At 40.9% G+C, this 25,798-nt stretch overlaps 1 protein-coding gene across 1 annotated transcript; it reads right to left on the bottom strand.

Annotated features, from left to right (window-relative positions):
- Positions 1-315: 315 nt before the first annotated feature.
- Positions 316-25,798, bottom strand: LOC110169790 (probable E3 ubiquitin-protein ligase HECTD4). The gene is given in 77 exon segments (XM_055161392.1): positions 316-2,072; positions 2,606-2,828; positions 2,926-3,121; positions 3,247-3,413; positions 3,487-3,708; positions 3,796-3,899; positions 3,970-4,125; positions 4,197-4,316; positions 4,421-4,567; positions 4,670-4,860; positions 5,129-5,252; positions 5,355-5,458; positions 5,533-5,678; positions 5,747-5,970; positions 6,053-6,260; positions 6,362-7,758; positions 7,835-8,014; positions 8,082-8,287; positions 8,366-8,496; positions 8,586-8,791; positions 8,870-9,051; positions 9,141-9,301; positions 9,369-9,505; positions 9,596-9,733; positions 9,870-9,996; positions 10,076-10,212; positions 10,294-10,531; positions 10,605-10,768; positions 10,894-10,973; positions 11,048-11,196; positions 11,283-11,444; positions 11,529-11,632; positions 11,705-11,820; positions 11,908-12,077; positions 12,156-12,320; positions 12,409-12,591; positions 12,702-12,837; positions 12,924-13,126; positions 13,214-13,295; positions 13,423-13,605; positions 13,679-13,963; positions 14,090-14,243; positions 14,332-14,516; positions 14,606-14,752; positions 14,826-14,992; positions 15,066-15,117; positions 15,119-15,208; positions 15,283-15,418; positions 15,512-15,684; positions 15,771-15,859; positions 15,946-16,050; positions 16,145-16,337; positions 16,439-16,684; positions 16,756-16,919; positions 17,026-17,130; positions 17,214-17,333; positions 17,417-17,615; positions 17,699-17,796; positions 17,902-18,055; positions 18,162-18,286; positions 18,429-18,557; positions 18,633-18,753; positions 18,846-18,951; positions 19,028-19,098; positions 19,184-19,326; positions 19,411-19,646; positions 19,726-19,866; positions 19,952-20,065; positions 20,167-20,328; positions 20,400-20,592; positions 20,670-20,840; positions 20,919-21,057; positions 21,255-21,363; positions 21,605-21,732; positions 21,833-21,922; positions 22,755-23,296; positions 25,126-25,798. Coding segments are annotated over 77 exon segments (13,335 nt in total). The 5' UTR covers positions 25,273-25,798; the 3' UTR covers positions 316-1,935.

Below are 25,798 nucleotides of genomic sequence, written 5' to 3'. Positions count from 1 at the left end.
ATTATGGTACAAATGATTCACCACACTCATAAATCAGCTGAAGAAAGTGAGTGAGTCTTTAAGGAGCACGGCATGAATCCAGCTTGAACTGGCCAGGCCCAGCACTTACTGGTGTCTGGTTTACATGCAGTGTGATGTAACAGCAGTCTTGTCACAAGGCCCCCAGTGGGAGGCAGGAGGACAAAACATGCTTAATGGCTCTATACATTTTATCCAAACACATCCATTTAAGCATAGCCTTTTGATTGTGTAAATCTATTCAAACACAGTAAAATGAAAAAATGCATAATGAATGACAACACAGATCCAAAAGTGTTTAACGTGGACATTTCTTTATTGTGACACAGAAATCTCAAATGCCATCTCATTGTTTACATTTGTATAATCCATTTTAGATATGTTAAGCTTCTGTGCAGAGGTAAGACAGTAAAAGTTAAGTTAATGCAACCATAAATAATTGTAATAAATATCACATAAATGTACAGCACACAATTTATCGCAACATCTTTGAATGGATATGTCCTTTAGTGTAACCACTTCTGCCCAGAACAAAAAAGCAGAAGAGTAAGAACGTATCTGCTAGCAGCGACCTACACCCTTCAAAAGAAGAGAACTAAATCCGCAGGCAACACATCAAATCATAATAAATCAAATGATCGATGTTTTCAGCAAAATTTAAAAAGTGACTTCACAAGAAAATCTTTTTTCACCATAAGCAAAAAAATGAAAGTAGAAGACACGAGGTAATAATTAAATGACTCAATATCCCAAAATAATAAAAACAAACTAGATGCCCACCACGTAGTTTGTTAATTTTTTTCTTGGAAGGGTAGTGCAAACAAAAGTAGACGAAGGTGAAGTAATAGCAATTAATAAAAACCGCCATCAAACATGACCTTAGTCAATATACATAAATGTACTAATAAATTTGTACACAGCTAAACATTTGGTTATGGTGAGAACAAACAAAATATATGAATACTTTTTTCCTATTTTTAGAAAAAGGCAGAACCAAAAATCATCCACTGCTCCAATCAGATGTATGTAGATTAGGGAGCAGAGCAGGTACATTTTTCACATTCAGTAGCAGAAGCACAAAACAGTAATTTAAAGTAGCTGAAAAGATGCTTTCCTCACATCAAAATGCAGCACTGGGGTTTGAAACCGGTAATGCAAATAGAACACCTATTGTATACCCTTTCAGTCATACTCACTATGCTGCCTAAATGTCTGGATATTAAAAGAGCAATTTACTATATAATAATAATTGAGTATTTGTTGAGATTTGGATAAAATGTTTTAGTTTAGGCATACATTTAGCAATAGATACTGTATTTAAAACAGGCAACAACAGTGTAATAGAATGTACAGCATTAGAGCTGATCAGAGTAGGCAGCACCACAGTCCCTTTTTCACTCTTACCTCAGTTTCACATATTCCACTGAGTTTCTTTATGTTCACAGAGGCTCCAACAGCAAAGGCAAATCACTGAACATCAGCCCTAAAAGGGGGCCAAAGGGAGGCAGCTAGATTAAGCTTTGAGAGTAACAGAGTTAGTGACTGCATTCACAGCGACATCTAAATAGTACAGACCAGTCACAGTTTAATGTTCTTCTTGTGTTTGTGACATTTGCAGCAGAAGAACAACTGGTCTCATTTCATCACATTTCAATTCATAGAAATCGAATGAAATAAAAAGTAATACTTGTATTCTCATACTCAGTGCAACCAGAACAATCACATCTGCAGCGCCAATGTTAGCTCAGATAGTCTTCCCTGAATTTTATACAAAAACATAACTGTTTTAAGCTTTGAATAAAATTGCAAAATAGGCAAAAGAAAAAAAAAAAGCCAAAAGCAGCATAAAAATAAAAAGATGAAAATTGTCGACAAAAAATGAAGTACAGTGGAAAATGACTCCATCATCAAGTTCTCTTAGCCGCTGAGTGGATCCTCGCGATAGTGAATGGCATATCGCAGTTTCTCCAGCATCACATCCAAAGACGTGTACTGAGGCAGTTTGACCATGAACATACAGGTCTCCACTCGGATGTAGCGAGAGTCAGGCTGACCTGAAAACACAAAATCACTTTTCATTTAATAACTATATTGGCTGCTTAAAGATTAAATATAGGCAACAATATTTATTCATCAACTGTATTTATTAAATTTATTTGATAAATGTATTAAAATTGTTAATTATTTGTGTCACCAGTCTCTCCATAATCTATGGGAAACACTACAGTAATTATAATTAACAGGTCATCAGAAGACTAGAAGACTACAAATATATAAGAATAAAAATACTTGCCTTGCTAGACGTTTACCTGCAGACCATTTGTCACACAAGTATAAGAGGCCACTGAGTGCTTTGAGGCAACTGTTAGCCATGATAAGGAGCCTACATGATAATAGCACACCTTATCTAGTAGTGTATGTCAGTAAACTGGTTGTCATTGTTTGTCAATGTTTCAAAAGACTTAATCTTTCCAGTGAATCTTTATCAAACATATGCATGTATGCTCTACTGCACAATGTAGTTTAAATTGCATTAAAACACAAAAAAGAACAGAAGGCTAGCTTATCAAATGGAAGGTACACATACCTGCTGCTCCATCAGGGGGCGCAATCTTCATGGGATAAGGAGGAACATGAGCTGTGTCTGGGCCTCCGTCTTTGCAGGGGCAGGTGAAGGGGATTCGTTCTTGGTTGCAGGCAAACTTGATGAATTTGCAAAGCTCCTCCTGTGTAAACATCTCAAGTGCTGTCCAGAAGAACTCAATGTGCTGATCAGTTTCCATCAGACCCACCTGGTACATAGTGTGAGCCTACAGATAACAACAACAGGAGAAATAATAGTCACTCAATCCCATATGGGCTCTGCGATTGTTTTTTTTTTGTTTTTTTTTATTTGATCACACAAACCTTCAGAAACTCTAGGTTGATGTAAGGTAGGCCACAGGTGCGTAGCTCCACCTCAAATGGACTGAGCATAGTGAGGAGCTGAAGAGGAATGATAGAGGCCAGTCCTGCACGCACAGCTGTCATACACTCAAGATTCTGCAGCTCTCTCAGACGAAGATTCCTCAGAGCACGAGCATACATATCCTTATTTTCCCAACTACACAAGAGATGCAAGTGCATGTTTTATTTTGGATTGAAACTGTATATATACAATATCAAAAACTGGTTAAATAAAACACACACATGACTAAGCCATATTAAGTACAATCTACAGTATGGTACCTGACAGTGAGGCTGCGCCCGCCCTGGCACAGCTCCACCTCTTCACCACTCATCGTGAAATATGTAAAAGTGCAGCACGGTCGGCTCGGGGAATCCGGACTTTCACCAGAATGGTGCTGAGAAGAGATCTCTGCGCAGAGCGCTTCCAACTCTGCCTCATCATTAACCTGTACAAACACCCCAAAATAAATCACATAATAGGCCAAAAATAGGTTACAAGCAATTAACACTGATAGTTACATTTTCAATTTTTTGAACCAAATTGTATGTGAGAACATCTGCTTCCTGTAAGTCATGCTCTGAGTCTAGGCTCTCGCCCACCAAACCCTTCCAGAATGAGCCCAGTAAGTCCAATGGGAGTGGGATATCTGCTCGTATGGCAATGCCAAGTAGCTGACCGAAGAAGTGGAGCAACTGCTCTTCTGAATAACTGATGGGGCAGGGAGTCAAGATGTACTTCCCCTGAAAAATGACATTCTTTTATATCAGTGTGAAATGAAGGTATGTCAGTGAAATAGAAGGTTAATTACACATGTTCACTGAATTTACCTTGTTCCGGTTGGCTGCAGCACTTGGACACAGAAGTAAAAGGGAAAGAGCAGAACTCTGCAGTTCCTTACACACCTGCCATAGGAAGTGTCTAAAGGAGCCACCTAAAGAAGAAGGAGGGCTTTTATAACAGATGAGAGGAAAACAGATCATTTAAAATGTCCAAACACACACTTGTGCCATGAACTTCCTCTCCAGTGAAGCGGATGTTGAAGGCATATGTTGGGTCTCCTCCACTGGCCAGTTTCACACAGAGCTGAGAGGATGGGACACAGGCTAGCTGTCTCGCAGCCTGGCAGAAATATGTGTTCTCTGATGATCTGATCTCGCCTAAAACGTTAAACAAAACTATACCAACTATGCTCAGGTCTGAAGACTATGGTAAAGTCACAAATTTTTACCTCCAACAATCTCCAGAGGGTCCAGAGATATTTCAGGAGCTGCATGGTCAGCTGTCCGCTGTACAGTAGCATTTAGTACTCTGTTCATAACTGTGACTTTAGTGTCATAAAATATTAAGCCTGTAAAATGCACATAGAATACACAAACATGTATACATTATCCCAATCACATTTAGCTGTATGCCTCAAAAAATAAATTCATTCTTTTGTCCTTTTCTACTCACCTTTGGCATCACATAGCAATGCAGCAATGTTGTTTTGATAGGTATGAGTTTGTCGCAACTCCACAAGAGGTAGAAAGAAGCTCTCCAGGGTGTTGTTCAGAGACTGCAGCAGAGCAAATCGCAAACGTAGGCTTTCCACTGGTACATCTTAAATGAAACACACACATCAAATACACAATTAAACATTGTATGAGCCAAACTACCATGCACAACAAAAGAGTAAACCAGATACCCAAATATTTTTCATACTTAACAGACAGGCCACACGTGGATCAGCAGTATCACTGGAGTCCAGGTAAACTTCATGTGGATGCAGCCTGGCCGGTGTGATAGCCAAGTGACGACAGAGTCTGTTAATGTACTGGACCAAAGCAACATCCATCTCCAAAGTCCACTTTCGAGAGGCCTTTTGGGCATGCCGTGTGTCCATGCATGTGCACCTACAGTGAGAAAGAATAGCAAGTATAGCAAGTTCAGGCACTTTCATAAAAAAATATTGTTGTACACATTATTATTGAGCAATTTCTATAAAGTTTTCAAGCAACAAGGGATGAATTTCTTGAGTACAGTAGTATAGAGTGACTAAATACTAGATGAAATTGTAAACCATTTGGAAAAGCGCTATACAAGGATACTATAGAATACATCTTTACTGTTCTTCTTATTTATCATCATTATCATTATTATTATTATGTTTACAGCTGTCACCTTTCAAAGTGAAGGTCATATCCACAAGCCAAAATTGCCCTCCATACGCTGCGAATGTCCTGTTTGGCCCGGTCAACAGCAAATTTATGGAAGCCTTCCAATGTCAAGAATTTTTCTTCAGAAACTAAAACAAAAACATGAAATAGTTGAGATTTCAGGCTTAATACATACCTGCCAATTACTTGAAAGGTTAATACTTTGTTTTCCAGTGTATTTTTATGCTGACCTTCAGGTTTTTTGGCAGGAGATTTGTCCAAGTCTTTTTCATCAGGTTTGCATTTCTCTGGAGATTTAGGCTTTAAAACCGCCTTCTTTTCACTTAGTGCGGTTCTAAAAATAAGCCACCAATAAATAACTGCATTGAAAATAATACTTATGCTATTGAGTTTGACGTATTGACTTACCTCACACTGTTAAGTACAGACTTCTCTTTGGTGGGTGGCTTGGTGATTGGCCTCTTTGTGCTAACTACCTTGCCTTGATGCTGCTCTTTTCCGGCTTTGTTATACTTATTTTTATTTGGTTTGAGAGTACCATATTTTCGCAAAATCTAAAAAACACAAATATAGTGGATTGAAATACAACACATGTTTTCACTGCAAAAATCAAGAGGCAAACCTGTGTTAGCTGGTCTTCAAGGACTTTTTTAGGAGAACGAACATTGGTGAAGAATGTGTGGAGCAGGTTGCCAGGGGTCTGAGAGTTGATTTGCTCTTTGCTGAGATAAATATCTGACACTTTGATTGGTTTGGTCGGTGTGAGGCTTAGCATCTGCTCTGAATGTACACAACTTTTAAAAATGTCTGTAAGAACATCTCTGGCTCCAGGTACAAGCTTGTCCCCTTAAAATAAAACATACATTATATTCACATGCAACATGTTTTGTTGGGTCATGGTTGCAGTTGTGTAGTTACATTGACCAACCTCTAATTGATTTGTCTAAAAAATAGTCCTCAAGAGCAGAGCTTCCTTGCGTATCAAACAAGCTTTGGTTAACACTGGAAGCAGTTAGGATCTCCTCATTCGTCAATTCCATGAGCTCCTCCTCCCCTTCAAGACTTGACAAGCCTATTAAGTCACTGCTGTTAAAAAGACTTGCACGTATTTTTTCCACTTTGGCTCGAGAGCGTACCTAAATTTAACCCCAAAAAGTAAAGAAAGTGCATCAGAGCATAATATGTGAATGCAATGAACAAAAAAAACAAAACAAAAAAAAAAACAAAAAAACTCTACCTCAATGACAGCATATCCTTTTATGGGCCTGGACAAGACAGTATTGCTTTCAATTGAGGCCACTGTTTGCATAGAGCCCCCATCTGACAATGATGGCGTTTCTGCAGTGTCAACAGGCTCCCCTAAACTGCCAAGACTTCCCAGACTTCCAGTACTTGTGAGCGAAATATCAAGACTCTCCTGACTAGACACAGTCTGGGGGTCCTGTGGTCCTTGCTGGGGATATGGAACAGCAGAGGCAGCTGCTGCTGGAATAGGAGCAGGAGCTGCTGACATGTCCTGGTCCACAGAAAGCTCACTGGTGGTACGGGATACTCCCTGAGAAGAGCTGCAGATGGAGGTCTGGCTCGTTGAGGCAGAGGCACTCACACTCATGGCAGGAGTGACACTGCTGGAGCTGTCTGGGCTCTCAGGACCTCCTGTGTTTGGAAAACTGCGTTCTGGTTCAGAAACTGCTTTACCATCTGATGGGCTTAAAACTGCAGGGACAGTTTTTGGTTTACTCAGATCCTCCTCTTGCAGCGGGATAAAGATTTCATCTTTAAATAGCCCGCCATGTCCATTGCAAGCCCTGCGAATGGCATTACGGACTACTGCCTCTTCTAGGTGAGTTGGAATACCAGAAAGAACTAAGAGGCGAGTGTGGGCAGTGGGTCCCACCAAAGCCTGGCAGGCATCTGTGACTGCATCACTGGTCACACTCAGGCCCTGAGGGTCTTTGTTGACCAGATGTCGTAGAATCATTAAAAGAGTGAGGCAGCGATGAAACCAGAGCAAATCCTCAGGTTTGCTTCCTGCCATGTTTAACAGGGCACTGTCACTTTCAGAGAGACGGGCACCTCCATTTCCACGTTTCCCACAGACCGCTGCCACTGCTGCAGCAGCTCTCTCACGCTTCAACTTCACCTTCTTCCGTTTGGACAAAAGGCTTGGGCTCTGAGGTGTTTGGCCAGGGGATGATGATGATGAAGAAGAGGAGTCACTGAGGTTGGGTGCACTAGTGGAGGACAAAGGTCCAACAGATGAACCACCAACACTGAGGGGTAGTGTCACTTCTGCTACAGCCAGACAAACCTCCATCAGTGCATGAAAGTAGGTGGAGAAGCGGCTCAGCTCTGCACCCAGAGCCAATGGAATTCCTGCTGAGGAGGAAGCCCCAGGGCCAGCGCCTCCAGTTGTCCACCCCTGAGTCTCTCTGTCATACAGCTTCCTCAGTTCTGTCTGCAGAGCCATTAGTACAGCAAGGCAAGGATTAAGCAACAAAGCAATAGAGCTGGAAAGTCCAGCAGGACTCTTGCGCTGCTCCAAATGGTGGATCTTCCTCAAAAGCTCAGCCAGTAAGTGAAATACTAGTTCTTTGATAGAAGGAGCCAGATCCGTAGTCCACAATAACCCACCTGGAGAAAGGCATGAGAGTAAGCATGCTGTCATGTTGTGATGCGTAAATAAAGTAAAAAGTACACAGTGACATACCTAAAAGCTCTACAACTTGTAGCAAGACAGAAGAAGGTACTGTGTCTAACTCTTCCTCTGACCGCTCACTGCCTTCCACAAGTTTCCATGTTAACAGCTGCTCTGCAAATGCCATGGCCAAAGGAAACTCAAGAGGTAGGGAATGCAAAACTAAAACAGCACCAGGAGGAGGAGACACACCTGAGAAAAACAAAAAACATTATCAAACAGAATGCATTCCTTCATAAAGGCAAGCTGTAATACCAACCTAATTTGACGTGTACTTTATCAGTGGGGATGATAACAGAGGGGAACTGATTTGTAGTTGGAGGAGGAGTGAGGCCTGTGTTAGTTGGCGATGCATCCAGAGGATAACACACTGCCTCCATCAAATTTAGCTGACCATTCCGGCGTACTTTGTGACCTTGGCCATACACCATGACCCGTGCCCAAGGAGCCTTGTATAGACTAGAGCTACAGAGAACAATAAAATCTTTAAATTTAAAAGACAAATCTGAGATGAATAAAATTATCATTAACTTGAAAACCTACTCTTTGCGGCATCCAAGATGGCTTTCCTTACAAGAGACAATTACAAAGGCTGCCCCAGGAAAACTGACATCCATGCTAACTTTTGACTCAGTCACAGGAAACTCTTCCGATGTGAACTGCTCTGGTGCATTCTGAGAGAGACAGAATAAAAATTTAATGGTAAAGGTAAAAAAAAATAAAAAATAGACACTTCAAATACTCAACCATAAAATCAGCTGACCTGTAGAAAGCAGCATATTTGCTTGGTGAGCTCCAGGAGGCTTTCTTCCCCTTGATGTAAGGCACGGGTGATGGCCACAGTCAACCACTCACAAATAGGCTGAGCATTGCCCTGATAAAATAAGTCAGTGGGAGAGCAGCTCTGGCTCTGGAGGTTATGAAGCAATGACTGGGCCAGCAGGATTGAATTAGAACTAATAGTGCCATCTGTAGGAATAATAAGGATTAAAAACTATAAAGAAATGTTACTGTTAGTCATCTTAGGCATTTGCAGAATAGACTGACCAGGCAAAGGTGGTGCCAGCAGCTGATTAGACAGAAGTTGCAAATGTTCCAGAGTAATGTCACGAATAGCGGGAATATGAAAAAGACGTGTAAAGGTGTGGGGATTCTTGGGAGCAAAAATATTGAGCAAGGCCATTCTACAGTACAGGCGAGCCAGGGCACTTTCACATCGCAGTAGCTCCCTGTGGAATCATTGTAATAGGTATAAACAATTTACAATTTGAGAGGGGTCATGAATAAATAATATAAAGAACTACAATGGTAATAGGACCTGTGAATCTGTATGTTGCTCGAGTCAAGTGAGACTAAGCCATTGGAGGCAGTTCTTCGAGATCCTGCAGGTGGGCGTTCAAGCATCTCAATGGGATACCAATATCTGACCAAAACACCCTCACTGCGGAGGTACGTTTCAACTTGTACCAGCTCATTTACCTGCATGGAAGATTGGTCATTGTAGAATATGACACATTGCTTCAGTCCTTCTCTAAATATAACTTACAGAATCTACATCTAGCACTGCTCCATGTAGTCCAAATGTCTTCAGCATTCCTCGGATGGCAAATTTTGGCAATGCGGTTCCTCCAATAGTACTGCTGGTATTGTTGCTGTCTGGGCAACGGATGACGACAGTCAAGCCTGGATGGAGAAATGAAATGTTATCATTGTTATTGATTATAGTGGATTATTCTCCATCAATATCAATAATCAAAGCATAGCAGATGCTACCTTTGCGAACTTTATCAATGGTAAACTTGTTGGCCTCATCTTTAATGTCCTCAATAGTAGGGAGATAAAGATCTCGAGGAATGCCTCCGTTCTCCTCATAGAGAAATTCCACAGTCTGTCTTGCTATGTCAACCATACCTGGAACAATTTAGAACAGATACAAAACAGATATACAGGATAAACTAAAATTAAGAAAATAATTTCTTTAACATACAATAAATACTAGTAGAGGTATTTGATTAAATAATTGTATTAAGTTTATCAAATGAAATACCAAGCTGTAGAGCTCCTTTGATCTGGTCGAGTCCAGATTTTCTTTCAGCTTCGTTGCGGAACCGCCTACGAATAGTTGGAAATACTTTTGTCTCCCAGGCTTTAACCAACAAGGCATAGTGATCTTCCTGAATTCCAAAAACACAGAAACACCACAATAAAAATACAGCACTATGAATATAACCACAATATTTTGTATCCACTTACTCTAGGAACATCATCATCATCGTCATCATCACTTTCATCATCAGCAATAGGGGGAGGATGTGGGTCTGGCCCTGACGTGACCAAATTCTCATAACTCAGTTCTACTTTGTAATGACATGACAGGTCACTGTTGTACTCTACCCACAAAAAAGAACAATATATACACATAACTATACAATCCATGCAGGCATTTTGAGGGGTTCAAGTGGTACACTTACGTTGCTGAGTAACTGCAACAGCTGCAATCCGGCACGGTGGTCCATGAGACCCAGAGTCTGACGTAACACTAGCCCCTGCATCATTATCACTGTCTGAAGCCATTGCAAATGGAAGTGCTTCAAAATTAGCACTTATTTCCTCAGCTAGGTCCACACACAAATCTGCAGCATTTCTATGTGCTTGGCCTTCTGCATAAGCAAATGGCCGGCTTCCAAAGTTGGCACGAATCTTTGCATTCTACAAATAAGGAAGGTTCATAAACCCATTTGAAATGAATGGGGTCATCAAAAATAAATGAGATAAAAAGTACCTTCTTCTGGATGTGCACCAAGGGCCACATGCCACCAGCAACATCATCAAGCATTGGGCCCAGTCGTTGGCCACAGTAAGTGAAGTAGACCCTTCCTTTAGGGGCCTGTCCGGGAGGTGGAGGAGTTCCTTCAGACCTCTCCCAGCCTATTCCTGCCACATCACCTGTGCCAATATAAGCAACACAGCACTTTATCAAATACTCATAATGACTGATATATTATATATCTAATATTTAGAGTGTATAAGATATAAAGACATAAGATAATTTGTGCCACTTTCTTACATACCAGGAAGTAATGCAACATCCAATCTGACACTTTTCCACTGAAGTAGGCTGGAGCCATTATAATGCACTGCTCGGCCATTACTAAAACAGACAATATCTAATGAAAAAAAAGTCATAATATTGCAGAAATAAACGCAACATCCACGAAATCATACTTGTGAAACAGGCATGTGCCAACTGGATTGGTCCATGCACCGTCTCTTTTCTCTGCCTCTGTGGCGAAACCGAATGACACAATAGGGCCACTGTCTTCCTCAGAGTCTCCATAGGAGACAATCTCAATTTCCCAGTAAAATGATGGAGCCTGTACAAAATCATGTGATTTACTTCAGCATAAATGCTACATTTCAGTAACACTAAAATAGGGCATGTTTCTATTGAACTTCCAACCTGAACAGGAACAGGTGAAGTAGCATAAATGAATGTTCCCCTGGGCAGCCCTCCGCCAGCACTCGGATCAGCCAGGAAGGTCACAGAGGTCAGACGAGAGGAAAACATACAGGCTCGCACTGGAGGAAACACTCGGGATGGACTCCAAGTTACTTCTTTTGGCTGAGAAGGTAAGGCCCATACAGGGCACAGTTTTAATGAGTTTACAACAATAAAACATTTGATTAAAACGTTGGTTTTGTCTACCTGACGTCTGTCAGTTTGCAGTGGAGGAGGAGGAGGTCTTGCACAATCTCTATACAGCATTCTTACTCTTTCACACTGGGCTTCAACCATACAAAGTCTCTCTCCTAATGGAAAAATTACAAAATATACATTACTAGCTCAGAACATAAAAGAAAGTGCTCCCATCAATAACTCACCAGGGCTACACTCCTGTGCAACTAGATTAAGGACTTCAACAGCAGCAGGGCACTGCTGGATAAACTCTTCACAGAAAGAGCTGTCTTCAAGAAGCTGTGCCATGACAAGACATGCCCTAAAATACAAATTTTGATCATTTTGACTGTAAATACAATTGTTCATAATTAAAACCTCTTCATCAAGTCAAAATTGCTTCACAAACCTAGTTCTAATTTCAGCTAATAAGCGCACTGCAGCCATGACTGGACTGGATCCATCCCCTGTAGCTGGCAGTGAAGTGTGTATAGAGAGACTGCCCTCTTGTGGCAATAACATTGATTGGACTGCTTGGACCACTTTCTCTGTGATTGATAACTTGTGAAGTGGAAGAGCCTGAATGATTTGAAATGTCAAAACATTATACACAAAAATGCATACCCTTTATTAAAATAAAAATTCTGTCTGACTGACCTCTGATCGGGGAGTACACAGGCGTGATATTGGTACTGTTAGGATGTCAGTGGATTTGCAAACTTTTCTGTATTCAGATGAAGGAAACCTCACAGTTGCAATACCCTCTTGTTCATTAATAGACATAACGATACCAACACTGCCCATCACACCTTTACCAACCACCTGGAGGATAGAGAATTTTAAGCTGTCATCTTAAAAAATAAAAAAAGACATGCGCCTTGCGCCTGAGCATTATTAAGCCAATACTAACCTGGACTTCAGAGCCAATCTTAATAGTTTCTTTGAAGCCACCTAGGGCACAGAGTGCAGCAACAGCCTGTCTGCCAATGGCTTGAAGCTTAGCCAGTTTCCTGGCACTGCTACTACCATTTTCCAAAATACTCTCAGCATACTTCCCAAGCTGGGGGATAAACATCAGTGCCCTAGAAAGCACCTACAAAGCATTCCAAAGAGCACAAGCAGAATACAAAGAGAAAGAAACATGTTTAAAGCATTTATCTGGTAAAAATTGGAAAATATCAAAATCGCTTTTATTTTTCCTACTTTTTCAGCTGTGCTTGTCCAGATCTGAGCAGTGTTGGACTCAGGAGCAGTAAGCAGACTATGAAGCAAAGCAATGACCTCAGCTGCCATACTGTTGGCAACATGCCCACTTATGAAAGGTCTCACAGGGTCAGATCTTTAAGAGAATGGGAAACATTGTTTTAATCAAGAGTGCAATCATACTGTAGTAGCAGGACATCCTAGTACTTGTGTATAGTGTACCTAGCTAGATCAGCGTTGCGGTCCCTACACACAGCTGTTTGTGCAGTTTTCTTCTTGTCCCCAGAGGTGATGCCTCCAGCTGTCTCCTGGGCCAAAGCTTCCACAGGTGGCCCCACACTAACAATGAGACCAGACTGGGCCCATTTGTTGGCCTTCCTCAAGGCAGCAGACGCCTCCTCAGTGATTACCTCACAACAGCCATTCTGGACAAAAAAACAAGACAGCCAGAGCAATGAGAAATAAATTTTAAAGAACAAAAATGGATTGGTTTTGATTAGTTAACTACATACCTTTGTCATGTCTCTATCCATTTTTACCACCTTTTCCATATTTGCTCCAGTACCTAGCCGAAATGGACGTCCCTCTGAACTGCTGTATTGTAAAGCAATGTTTTAGGTTATATAATATATACATTTATATTTATATAAATTTAAATATATTTAAATTTAACAGCTTTAAATTCTGCATTAATTGGGCCTGATCATCAGTTAATCATTACCTTAGAAGTGGCTGTAAGACTTCATGAGATGATTGGTCTTCCCTCTTGTGAATAAATATTGATAGCTTGCCATCAACAGCTTCACCCTCCTCTCCAGCATCTTCAGACTTCAAAGCACCTTTGGAACTGGCTCGAGTTAAACTTGTGTCAGGTTCTGAAGAGCTGGGAGAGAGCAGGGTCAGCCTAAACAGAATGGATTTTTATGTTCCCAAAACGTAATTCAGACTATGAATGGATAAGAATAAGATACAACAACAAACCTGGCACTACATAATCAGCCAGTTTAGCCAATAGCAAGGCAGCAATCCGTGAAGCTGGGTCATTTGCATCTTGTTGCTCTGCATCTAGAGTGTTAATAGAGTAGCTCCATGTTGGCAGGGCCACGTTTCCACAGTCCTCCACACTCATGAGAGGCAGTGCAGCTCTGCATAGTTGTAGAATGATAAGAACTAGCTTTGGAGAAGGTCTCTGGTCAAGCAGCAGAGACAACAGCTTTGACACACACGCTGGCTGGCTCAAAATAGCTTTTCCAATGTGGCTCCTGGAAGAGAAAGAAAAAGTTATGATTTAAACCTCTATTGTAGATGCTAGAGAAAATTTACATATATGAAAGAAAAATGCACATTTATTTAGACAAAACTGGAAATTAATAATGTGTGCATAATACCTAGAGAGGTCATTTAGTAGACTCAGAACATCCTGTAAGGCATCATTACCAGCTGCTTGGTTGCCACAGCACTCTGTGGCTCTGGCCAGGTGATTTGTTAGCAAGCTGGACACCTGTCGCGCTAAACCAGAGTGCACTGCATCTGTAGAGCCACCTTTAATCAAAGTAAATGCATGGCAATAAAACTTTTAAAAGGAAATACAAAAGTTGCTGTAGACACAAGTCTCTGTAACATAACATACCTTCAACCTTCTCCCACTCAATGCAACGGTTGGCCAGAACCTGAAAGGCAGCCCAGGCCATTGTGGCTACTTTCTGCTTTTTGGTTTGCTTCTCATTGGAGCTGCATTCTCTCTGACCACTGAGGCTGCAAAGTCTATCCATGAGCTGAACAAGACCACTGCGAACTAAGCACTGCTCTTCACTCCTGGAGTAAGCACCAGAAGAACATGAGAAAAACATGAGAAAAAACATTCAAAAAACATAAAAAAAAAACCATACATGTTAAATCATTACCTTGTATAAGGAATTGTACACAGTAATCCAATGCTATTGGCACAAGCAATGGGGTAGCGAGCACACAGTGAAACTACAGATGTCATGGTCTCACCAAAGGCGTCCTGTACCTGCTCCACCATTCCTCCACAGGTCAACTCTTCAATCCTTTATAGACAAAATGATAATCTTAGACACTGCACATGTATACCCATGTTGTGTAAAGTGGACCATTTCTCACCGTGGACCCCCCTGCAGAACCATAGTGACCGGCCCCACCAGGTGTGTAACTCCTCCAACCCTGACAGCAGCCGTCAGCAGCTCTCTCATATGAACAAGAGCTTGCTTGCGGGTGCTGCCTCGTTTCCACCGTGTCTGGGCAGCAGATAGGAAAATACTGCTTGACACCTATGAAAAGAGAGTGTCTTTGACTTCTCCAAACCGTTGTCAAAACCATATGTCTTTAACTAGGGAGGCTTACAGCTTGATCTGGAGTAGTCCCAATAAACGCAAACAACTGTCCTAGCAACACTATAGGTTGGTTTGTCACGGCTATCTTCTACAGCAAGGGACTGTAGGAGGGTAAAGGAGCTGCTGCGGTGACTTGTTGGATGGTGTCTTCTTCTAAAAATATTTTTTTTTAAATGTTATGTGTGAGCAATGACTATTTACAATTTATGCCTGGCTAAAATTAATACCTTTGTGGTGGATGAGTAAACTCAAGATCTTGATTAGCAATCATCTCTAGGTCAGAGGGTGCAGACATGCTGCGCAGGAAGACTGGTTGCTTTGCCACAGGAATGACAGTTTTGGCATCAGATACAGATTTAGAGGCTAAAGAAACAGTGAAATCAAATATTTACGCAGTTGTAATATAATTTACCCAAGTGCAAAATAAAAATACTTTAATATATAATACATTAATACCTGGTCCAGGTGTACCAGCAGGTGTGGTTGTTACGCTTCGACAATGTGGGGCAATTGTAACATGAAGCAAAAGTTCAGTTCGGTTCATTACACTTTTTACAAGCGCCTTTGTTTTAGCCAGAGGAGTGATATTTCTAAGGTGCAGACTGTTGACCTCTTGAAAGAATTTCTCTCTGCAAAAAGACATAAACCTTACAGAACATGTTTTCTCTTTTTACCATGTATGAATTGTTTTACTTATTTGCTACATAAAACATGCCTTAGTGCAAGGACAACATTTTCTAAATCGCTAAAATCAAGAGGAATCTCCTTCAGGGAGCACAGAAGCTCAAGTTCTTTAATTTTGTTCTAGTAAAAAAGACAAGAAAATATACATCAATAAAAAGTACAACAGGAAACATGAGTTACAGATTAAACTAAAGCCTCAAAAGTACCTCAAAAAAATGATAGTCATGGAAGAAAGGTGTGTTGTTTTCCAGCTTGCCCTGCTGGGCCTCTTCTACCTCATTCTGCCACTTTTGTTCCAGTTCTGCAACACTCTGAAAATAATGTAATTATTAGCTACTTTGGTGTGCACAGGTTTCCCAGCCTGCTTTACTGAGATGGTTTAGATTCAATAATTATGAAAGTTACCTGCAGTTGCCGTTCCATTGCATTAATCTTCTTAAAGGTTTCAGCCATGATCTTGCACACTAGGTCATACTCTTCAGCATGATCTTCACGGTACTGATAGTTGACTAGTGACTGAAGAGCATCCACCAGGCTCAGATGTTTTATTACACATGATACAATAACTTCCTCCATAACATCTGGTCTAATCACCTCTCTGGAGAATTAACAGTGAGGAAACATTATAACAAAAATATAACTATGTCACCATAACAAGCAGAGTATAGTGAGAATGATACAGCTTAAAGGCCAACATACTTGATACTAGGCCGGAATTGTGGGCGAGCTCTTCCTGACACTTCTCGGAGTCTCGTCATGATGCCTGGAGGCAGGCGAATACGAGGCAAATCAAAATAGGATCCTGGCATAAGACCCGGAGGTGGGATGAGCACATCTGATGGGTAAGTAAACTCCTGATCCTCTTCAATGGTGGGAGGTAGAGGAGAAGGACTGGGCGTAAGGGCTGGAGAAATGGCACCATTGGCCTCAACTTGCCATTGACACCTGAAATAAACAATATAACATAGTATAGATTATGATGTAACCCGATTTTGTTACATTTCTCTCAGTCTTACCTTTGCAGTAGTTTTGAGCAAAGCAAATCATGGCAGGTCTCTTCCTCTCGTGTCACTTCTGGTCCATTATATAAAATTCGGAGCATTGAGCAAGCTAGCACTGACAATCCCAGTGCCAGGTCTGCCAAGAATGGAAGACCGCCAGAGACATCCTCTGATGACTCCTATAATATAATTAAGTTTAGTGGCAAAAGTGCGTCATCATAGATGATGGCTTTGAAAACAGCATGTTAATTCATTTCAAATTTTTCAGAATGTTTAAAATATGACCTGGGCTCTGACAGTGCAGGAGAATCCCCACATGGCTTTATCAGGAGTGTTGTGCTCACGTCCACTCCTCATTTCAAAGGAAAAGGTTACAGTGTCACCTTCAACCTTAAAACGCACAAAAAAAAGTTATTCTAAATGTTATGTCTTGGCTCAGACTGTATTATTATGTTAAGCTATCATACATTTACCTTGACAAGATCTTTGGGCCAGCCTGTACCCAATACACTGCGACTGCCATAACCCAGAGTGTTTCCTCCATATTCTGCAACTTTACGACTGTTAGTGTTGGGCCCTGCATAAATGACCAGCTAAAAAAATGGAGAGCATGCATTACCAAAATGTTAACAAAATCATAAGTGCCTGCTGATTAAAAGCTTTGGACCCTTATTACCTTGTCATAGTCATATTGTGAGGAACAACGAGAGTCAAACCGCAGGTACAGACAGCGTGCTCCAGGGATGTGTACAGTCTCCTTAAACTTATAATTGTCTCGCACTGGATGTACAGTTTCAACAGTCTTCCCGGCAGCCCAAGGGGCAGGAATCTTTAACCCAGTTAGGAATCCAGGCTCCTCACGCTCATCAAGAATCCTGATATATACAAAAATAATTCCAACATGTTGCTGTTTAATAAAGCAATTAGTAAAATTATTTTGGCTTAATATTTTACATACTTGTCATCAGCTACACCAGCCTTGGCCCCTGGGCAACTAACCGTAGGTGATGTTTCCTCAGAGAATAATGGCGCCTGAGTTTTCAGTAAAAGAGCCGTCTATCAAAAAAAAAAAAGAAAGAAAAACATTAATTTTTATTTTTATATATAATATATATATATATAATATATAATGCAATTTACACTTAATATTATAAAACCAACCTGACTGGTATAGAGAACAAGCTGGACTAACTGAGGCATCAGGGCATCGGCAAGAGTGAGGGTCTGTAGGTTAGGATGCATCAAAGAGGTCAGTAAAACAGGGAGTAGGTGCCCCAGCATGGTCGCCTTTGTCACCTGCTCTAGGCCTTTTAACCTTTTAAAGTAAAAGAAAAACATCTTTGATTGAAATTTCAGTTTTAAGAGAAACTTCTTACAATAAAGTTGAGAAATAAATGCATTTTATGAAAAGTAACTCTCACCTGCTTTCTCTGTCAGTGATTTCACTGTTGATAAGAGCAGTAGTGACTTGTTGTAGAGTTTCCAAAACCTGATCACAACTGACAAGGATTTTGGTGGCAAGAGCGAGTATACTACTTTGCAGCTCCTGAAGATGGCAAAGGAAATAGTCCACTTACGTAACACTTCAAAATAATCAGCCTTCCATGTTATTTTGAACATTATGAAATGTCAAAAAAACAGGACCACAAGGACACCATTAAAATAGGGGACTTAAAGGGGATGTTTACCTGTACCTTCATTGTTTCCCCTTGGAGGGAACTGTCACTGTCATCATTATCATCAGGACGAATGAGAATAGTGTTACTGAGGAGGTGGTTTTGAACTGCCATGAGGTAGCGGAGACAAGGTGAAACCACCTACATAAATATAAAGAAGAGGCTTTTATACTGAAAATAGAGACATGAGTGTAGAACAAGAAATAGGAACCATACAGGAACAGTAGAAAGCAGCTTCTGAAAGTCATCTCTGGCAACAGTCTGACATTTGGTTATGAGAAGGCAAGATTCACGAACAACAGTCTTGAGGATACAATGCAGCAGCTCATCACTTAGTCTGTGCAAAATGGATTCAAGGATTTATTAGGTTCAAATATACTATACATTGTCTATATTTAAAAATAAAGATACAATAAAATAGTTAAGTACCTGTAATGCTCATCTTCTTCACTACCAAATCGATTCTTCTGCAGCTGATCTGCTAAATTTGTAAGAATGACATCACGAAGCTGGGAGAGACCGCTGTTTCTTTCTCCTTTATATTAGATAATAACATGTTGTTAGTTCACCTCAAGCTTTAAGAAAAAAAAACAAGTTTAAGCTTCACAAACCTTCAGTAAGAACCAATTTAAGAAGTTTATTAAGTTCGGCCTCTCCCTGATACAGGGTATTCAGGCCAGAGCTGTGGTTGAAAAGATAATTTGCAGTTACAATAATTCAAGTCATTTATTATTAGAATTTAAATGAATAGGGAATATGATGTTTACCTGATAGCTAGGCACACCTCTTTCTGGATCTCTGCCCCAATCTGATCCACAGGAGCCATAAGTAGCTGCCACAAAAGTAGGCTTGACCGACGTACACTTTCTCTATTCTGCTCCGATTGTGGATTGTAAAACCTGAATACCACCTATGGAAAAAGAGCCAAAGATTAGAAAACCACAAAAAATAAATCAAGTAAAAATGCTGAGAACACATTTTTAAAACAACAAACCTGAAATACCACTAAGATGCAGCGAATTATGCAAGTATCTCCATTCACCATGGCCCTCTCCATGATGTCACAAATGCTGCTGAAGTGACGGGCCTCAATGGGATGCTGTTTGCCCAGTAAAGCACCTAGGGGCAGACTGTTGCTACTGGCTGCAAGCAGGTTCAGCTGGTGTATGCACATGGCACCTATGTGATGAAGTAGCTGGTTGATCACTTCACCAGTTGTCACCATCTCATCTATGAAACCAGACAGATCTGTTGAATGTCTCACTCTCATAAGCACTCAAACAACAAACCAGATCCAGAGGGAGTCTACCTTTGGGTTCTTTGATGATGTGACTGACCCCAAGCCTGTGGCACACATGATGAAAGGCTTGGTTTCCAGGGTTGTACCACTGATCTATGTAATCACTGGAGCAGGTCCAAATCAAATTGTTCAGTGCATCGTAGCAAGCTCCTGGAGTGACAAAAATGTCATGGCCACATATGATCTAATAGAGAAACTTCTGTATTTTAGTTGCATTATAAAAAGCATAACCTACCAAGCCCAGTTACTTGAGCACCCCTTCCGAGCGAACTGCCAGGAGCATCAATCAAGTCTGCACGGCTGCTGAACTGACCATCAGCCAAATTAAAAATTAGGCTTGAGGCTAGTACTGGACATGAGATAATGTTTATCAGTATGAGAAAAACAACAAATCAAAATAGAATATAAATTTAGATACATAATTGAGTTTAAATTATATACAGTACATACTTTTGAGAGAGGATAGGCTGCTGGTGCCTCCGAACAGAGACCGTGTGGCTGAGCTTCCAGACACACCAGGAGGTGAAACCAGCATGACAAGATACGTCCCACACACATACATGGGTGTCCTCCTCAGAGTCTTAAGAGGAAGTCCGCAGCTAGTGTTGACAGCTTTAATAAAGTAAATCAAATTAGATGTTTGCTTCTATCTGCTTTTTGTTTTTTTGGTGGTTAGAAATTACCAGACTGTTCCTCTTTGACTGTGTTGGTGATGGCTGAGCCTGTGAGGGCAGCCAAAGTGGCAGAGTGAGAGGCCCGAAAGCGTGACATTCGACTCAGGAGTAGTTCATTCAAGCACTTTGAAGACTCGCCTTCCTTGCGAGTAAGAATTACCCTCTCCTGCAGGACATCTGCAACACACAGTCCTGTCTGTGTCTGCAAAGAAAAAACAAACATTAAAACTGCAGCATAAAAATTATGCCAAATATACACCATAAATAAAGAGAACTTACAGAGAGGTGAAAGACATCCATAAAAACAGAGTGTCCTTTTGGAGTTTTTTCATTGAGACTGGCTGGTGACCAAACCCAGTACAGGTAGGTCCCATCTGAACAGAGGTGCAGAGTGGTTAAACTGCTACCAACTGGGAAGTGATGGGTTGGCATGGGCACAATCTGGCACACCTAGTGATGGTACAGAGAGCGTGGCATAATACATCTGCACTGACTGTCTCATTAGTTTTAATACATACTAAATAGTACCTGTAGTGTGTAGGGGTCAATGACTTGGCAAAGCTGATGAGGCTTGGCATCAAAGGACAAAGGTCGGTGGAGGAGACGACCACTGCAGAACACCACCCAGCCTGGCTCAAGCTCTTCATTTCGACAATACACAAAACCCCTAGGGAGACAAAAAATTACTTTTTATTGAAAAAAGCATCAATACAAAAGATTACAGACTATATAGAAATTTTGTTTGATTATACATTGCATTCAAACTGTGCCACAAGCTTTTTCATTCACCAGCATATTATTTATTATTATTACTATTATCATACCTCAGATTAGTCAGGTTGACAGAAAGGGGAGTCATATTACCTCAGTGTCCCATGTAAACCAGAGCCAAGCTTGCTGAGTCCTCTCCCTGAGGAGTTGGTTGTGTACAGATATAGGCCGTCTGTGGCTAGACAACGGCCCAGGTCAGTGTCTGAAAGGCATAAGGACAAAGCAATAGCAGGTTAACCTGAACTGCACTGGTGGGGACTGATAACAGCTAGACAATATCTACAAGAAAATATAGAGTACTGGTCTACTTCAGAATTATGAATATCCATGATACAATGAACAATTTCTGATCAGGTGAATGTAGGAATTGCTTAATTTATTTTATTTTATGGTAGTTTGGTATGAAAATTGCTGATACAAGGGGAATTTTAAATAGAACTCACCTTTATTCTCTCCACCACCTGCAGAGTTATCGGGGGTAGGCAACATGTCTTCAAAACCCCATGAAACAGCGTGCTTCCCACCCAAAAGGCAGGATGGGGAGCCTGGGCCACCTTCCAGAAGCAAAAGTCTGGCAAAACAAGTAAGCAAGATGTTTAACGTTTTTTGAATTGGGAAACATTCCAATGTAGAAATATAGAAGAAGGGTTCGTTTTGACTAACTGCCTCACCTATACAAGACATCAGACACAGGCAGCTGTCCTAGATCAGTTTGTTTCTGCAGCAAATGAACTGTGTGGATGAATGTCTTCAGAGAACCTCTAGAAAACAGTAATTACAAACATTATCTTATTTAGGACATTTGTAACTATTTATATTTAACTGAATTTATAAATAACAGGCAACACTTGTGGCATTTGAGGGGGAGGGCTCCCTTTGACAATCAATTAAACAGGGGCCCTTTTAACCCTTCTTGGCCCAAGCCGGGCCCGTTTACGTATTGTATACAATAAAATAAAAAGCAAAAATGTAAAAATGAAGAAACAGCAGCTATTATTGACACCAAATGATAGCTGAGAGTAAGGTTGTCTGTAGCACTTATTTAGCCTGCTATATGGAGGGACTGGGTTGTTTTTCTTACTACAAAGAGACCTCTGCTAGAACAGAGACTGAACAATGAGGGGAGAGTTCTGGCTTTGACAAGTCAAGATCCAATGTCAGAAGCAGAAGTTAGTGTCCATTTAACACAGAAACATCAATTTCCGGGCTGTGTCATAAAACTTGTTCACAAAAGTGCAGTTTATGAAGGTGAGGCCAAAATGCATGGCCTGCACTGAGATGTGAGGGGACTAGAGAGCAGGATTAAGGAGTGAAGGGCCTTTATAACTCTACCACTCTGCTCAGAATTATGATTCTACAACCACACAGGGCACATGAAAAAGATCAACTCTCACCAAGATATTAATGTGTTACTCATGTAAGGTAGACTCATGATGATAACAGTGGATTTTGGGTTTGAAGTTCCAGCTTCATATAAGGACTAAGGTCCCTACATCCCTTTTTTGTGGTGTATTAGGTCATTTGTATCAGAAATTCCATTAAGTAACAAAGAAACATGTCTTATTTTTCCACACATTTTGTACTGAATATTACCTGGCACAAGCCAGTGCCACTAAAGCAGCTGCAGCATTCTCCCTTTGTCTGGGTGAGTGAAGAATCTGTGGCTGCGATTGTTCCAACTCTTGAAAGCCATCTTCCAACCACGAGCAGAGGAGTCCCTCCAGGCCATTGAGACAGTCTGTGGGCTCTTTACTCAGGCTGAGAGGCTGGCAGTCCCTCAAACAGGTCAGCAGCACTTCTGCAGTGACACCGCACAGAGCAGGGTCACTACGAGTCTGAGACTGCAGGAGGGGGAAGACGAGGAGCAGGCCCACACGGGAGGTGAAAGGGGCCTGCTCAGGTTGCTGGAGCAGACCTTGTCTCTTTAACAAGGCCAAGGTCTCCTCATCAGCACCACCTGTACCCTCACGCTCCTGTTGCTCCTCCAGGGCCAGCTGCCTCTGTGCCCCCCACAGGCCACGCAGGGCATTGAGGCGGTACTCCAACAGACGTGCGTATGCATTACTCTGGTTTCCACACACAGCTCGGAGGCGTTCTGCCAGCTCTATGGGATTTTTAGTCTCAAACGTTAATATCTAAAAACAAAACAAACAGGAAAAAATATCACTCTTCGCATCAAACAATCAACATGTCCCAAAGTTCAAATGTCAGTTGAACACAAGTAACTCTGCATTTCACTTGTATGAAATTATATCTACAGAGCTCTGCATTGAACTAAACAATGTTCTGTGATAAGAGAGCAGATGTGGGATAGCCTATGAACAGTGAAACAATGTGCTTTATGTGCACTTAGCCAGCATTACAGATATTGATCACACTCTGTGGTTTGAGAATCATGGACTGGAAGGAAATCCATTATACCATTTAGCAGTGACTATTTGTATTGATTCAATTTCAGAAATGCTACTAATATTACAGCTAAACCAGTTACTGGATTGTTTCCACCTGGCTTTGCAAAGAATAGCTAAAAGTGTTTTTAGGGTCAGACTCTGCATTAACAGTTGCTGAAACTGTTGAAAATGCTATAAAACCAGACACTGGACAAGAGTTGAGAAATTTTTTGAAAAATAGCATAATTTTTAAAGTTAATGTGATAAAAATGCCACAATCCATGCTATATTTCTTCTTCTCAGTTGTAAATAACTACTATATCAATCTGTGATTACTTCAACAATATAAATATAAAGATAAAGATTTCAGAGCATATTTGTAGAGTTTACTCTTACTCTTACCAACCCAACGGAGACAGAACATTTGATTATGTAGAGAGGGCATATTCAATAATTGGAGCTCTTAGAATCTGCTAATTGCGGTCATGACTAAAGGTCTTCTTTAAAGGGTTGTTGAGAGGTCATCTGTAGCTGGCGGGTCAAAAGAGTGTATGCAGTAGGTCTAGTTGTTAAAACATAATTGTTTAAATGTACAATAATGCACAGATATATACTAAAATTAAATGTTTACATGAACACATTTTCTCCACTATTATATGTTATAGATATGCAAATAAAGGGGAATTAATTTACTTAATTAAAATCCTTAACACGTTTCCTCATCATATAGGATTAAGATTGCCTAATAAGCATCTGATAATAAACCCGATGAAGTGGACAGATGTTCAGCAATGAATGAATATTTTCTTTATCAGATAAAAGGTTTTAGAATAGGAGTGTCCTACTGAATCAATTAGATGGTAGGTTATTTGAGGTTATGAGTGAATGACGCATTAGTGCAGTCCACAGTCTACCACTGAAAATAGTAATACTCTGGGCTGGTTTGAGAAACTACCTATTTGTGCTGAAGCCTTTCTACAGTGAGATTGATCTTTCCACAAATAAACACAGTTGGTTCCAAGTTTCTACAATCATCACAGCAAAGAGAACTAGATTTGACATAAATCTTTCTGGATTTCAATTTAAGTGTAGAGTCATAAGTCATTCATGTCACATGAATGGCAATGCATTTTTCACAAAACATTTCTTTAATAAGAATTGATATACTGGTGTAAAACTGAATTCATGCATAATTTAAATAATGGTTAAATAAAGGTTACTGGTTATGCAAACATAAAGAGGGGTTAGTTATTAATCTATTGTTCATTTTAGTATGCAGCTTTAGAAGAAAAATTAAAGAAGAGAGACATTCATTCCTAATTCATGAACCCAAATAAACTCTGAAGGATGCTTTTATTTTGATGACCAAACAGGAACTGTGCGTGGAAGGTTGAAGTCAATAACAAGCAGGACAGGAAACTTGCAAACCAACACCAATCTCTTGGAGGTATTGAGCTTGTGATGACCACAGTTGTCGATGACAGTGAAAACAAATCATACCTTATATAAAAATAGATCGTCATTAATGCAAAATGGACCCAATTTCAAGCCTGTATTGACACGATTGTACTCACCTCTTGCTCGGTGTCCCCCTGCTCCGACACTCCAATTTCACTGGGCAGTTCGGCCAGATCTGTGACCCGAATGAGTCCATCGTGGAGAAAAATGGTCTCCTCCTTCACAGACAGCCACTGGGACGAATCCACGGCCCCGGAGCTCATCACTCTCTCCTCCGACAGCGATGCCAAAGGGGTCGCACATTAAAAATTCAGTGCCAGGATGACAGAAACGCCCTAGCTAGCCAATTACTGGGCTACAAAAACATGTTTATTATAGTTCCGTCTGACAACAATGTATTCATACATTAAGCCGAATCGCGACAAAAATACAGAACACACAAACTGACGGCCGATAATTTTCGCATAACTCGTGCTCGGTGTTGCTTTTGCTAGCGGATTGCTAGCCAGTGTCTGGCTGTTAGCTGCAGCGAGCCCTGCTAACTCACCGTGCAGGATCGCTATAACATTACTGGGCAGGGTGGGCGTGACACTTGCGTTAATACCGCTATTTTGACTCTCCAAAACAAGACGGTTTTTTCAGGACAAGAGCTGCACCTGGAACAATCCAATTTCTCAATAAAAACCGAAACGCAAAGAATTCTGCAGATGGCCCAGCCACTGTGTCGGTGACGGGGAGAGCGAGTGAAGTGTTCCAGCTGTCAGCGCGACGCCATGTTTCCAAGGCGAA

The sequence above is a fragment of the Boleophthalmus pectinirostris genome, unplaced genomic scaffold (genome assembly GCF_026225935.1).
Source record: "Boleophthalmus pectinirostris isolate CB_2022bp ecotype Guang Dong unplaced genomic scaffold, ASM2622593v1 HiC_scaffold_4, whole genome shotgun sequence".
Lineage (NCBI taxonomy): Eukaryota > Metazoa > Chordata > Actinopteri > Gobiiformes > Gobiidae > Boleophthalmus > Boleophthalmus pectinirostris.
Note: the sequence above shows the minus strand (reverse complement) of the source record. Positions and strands in the feature narration are given on the sequence as shown.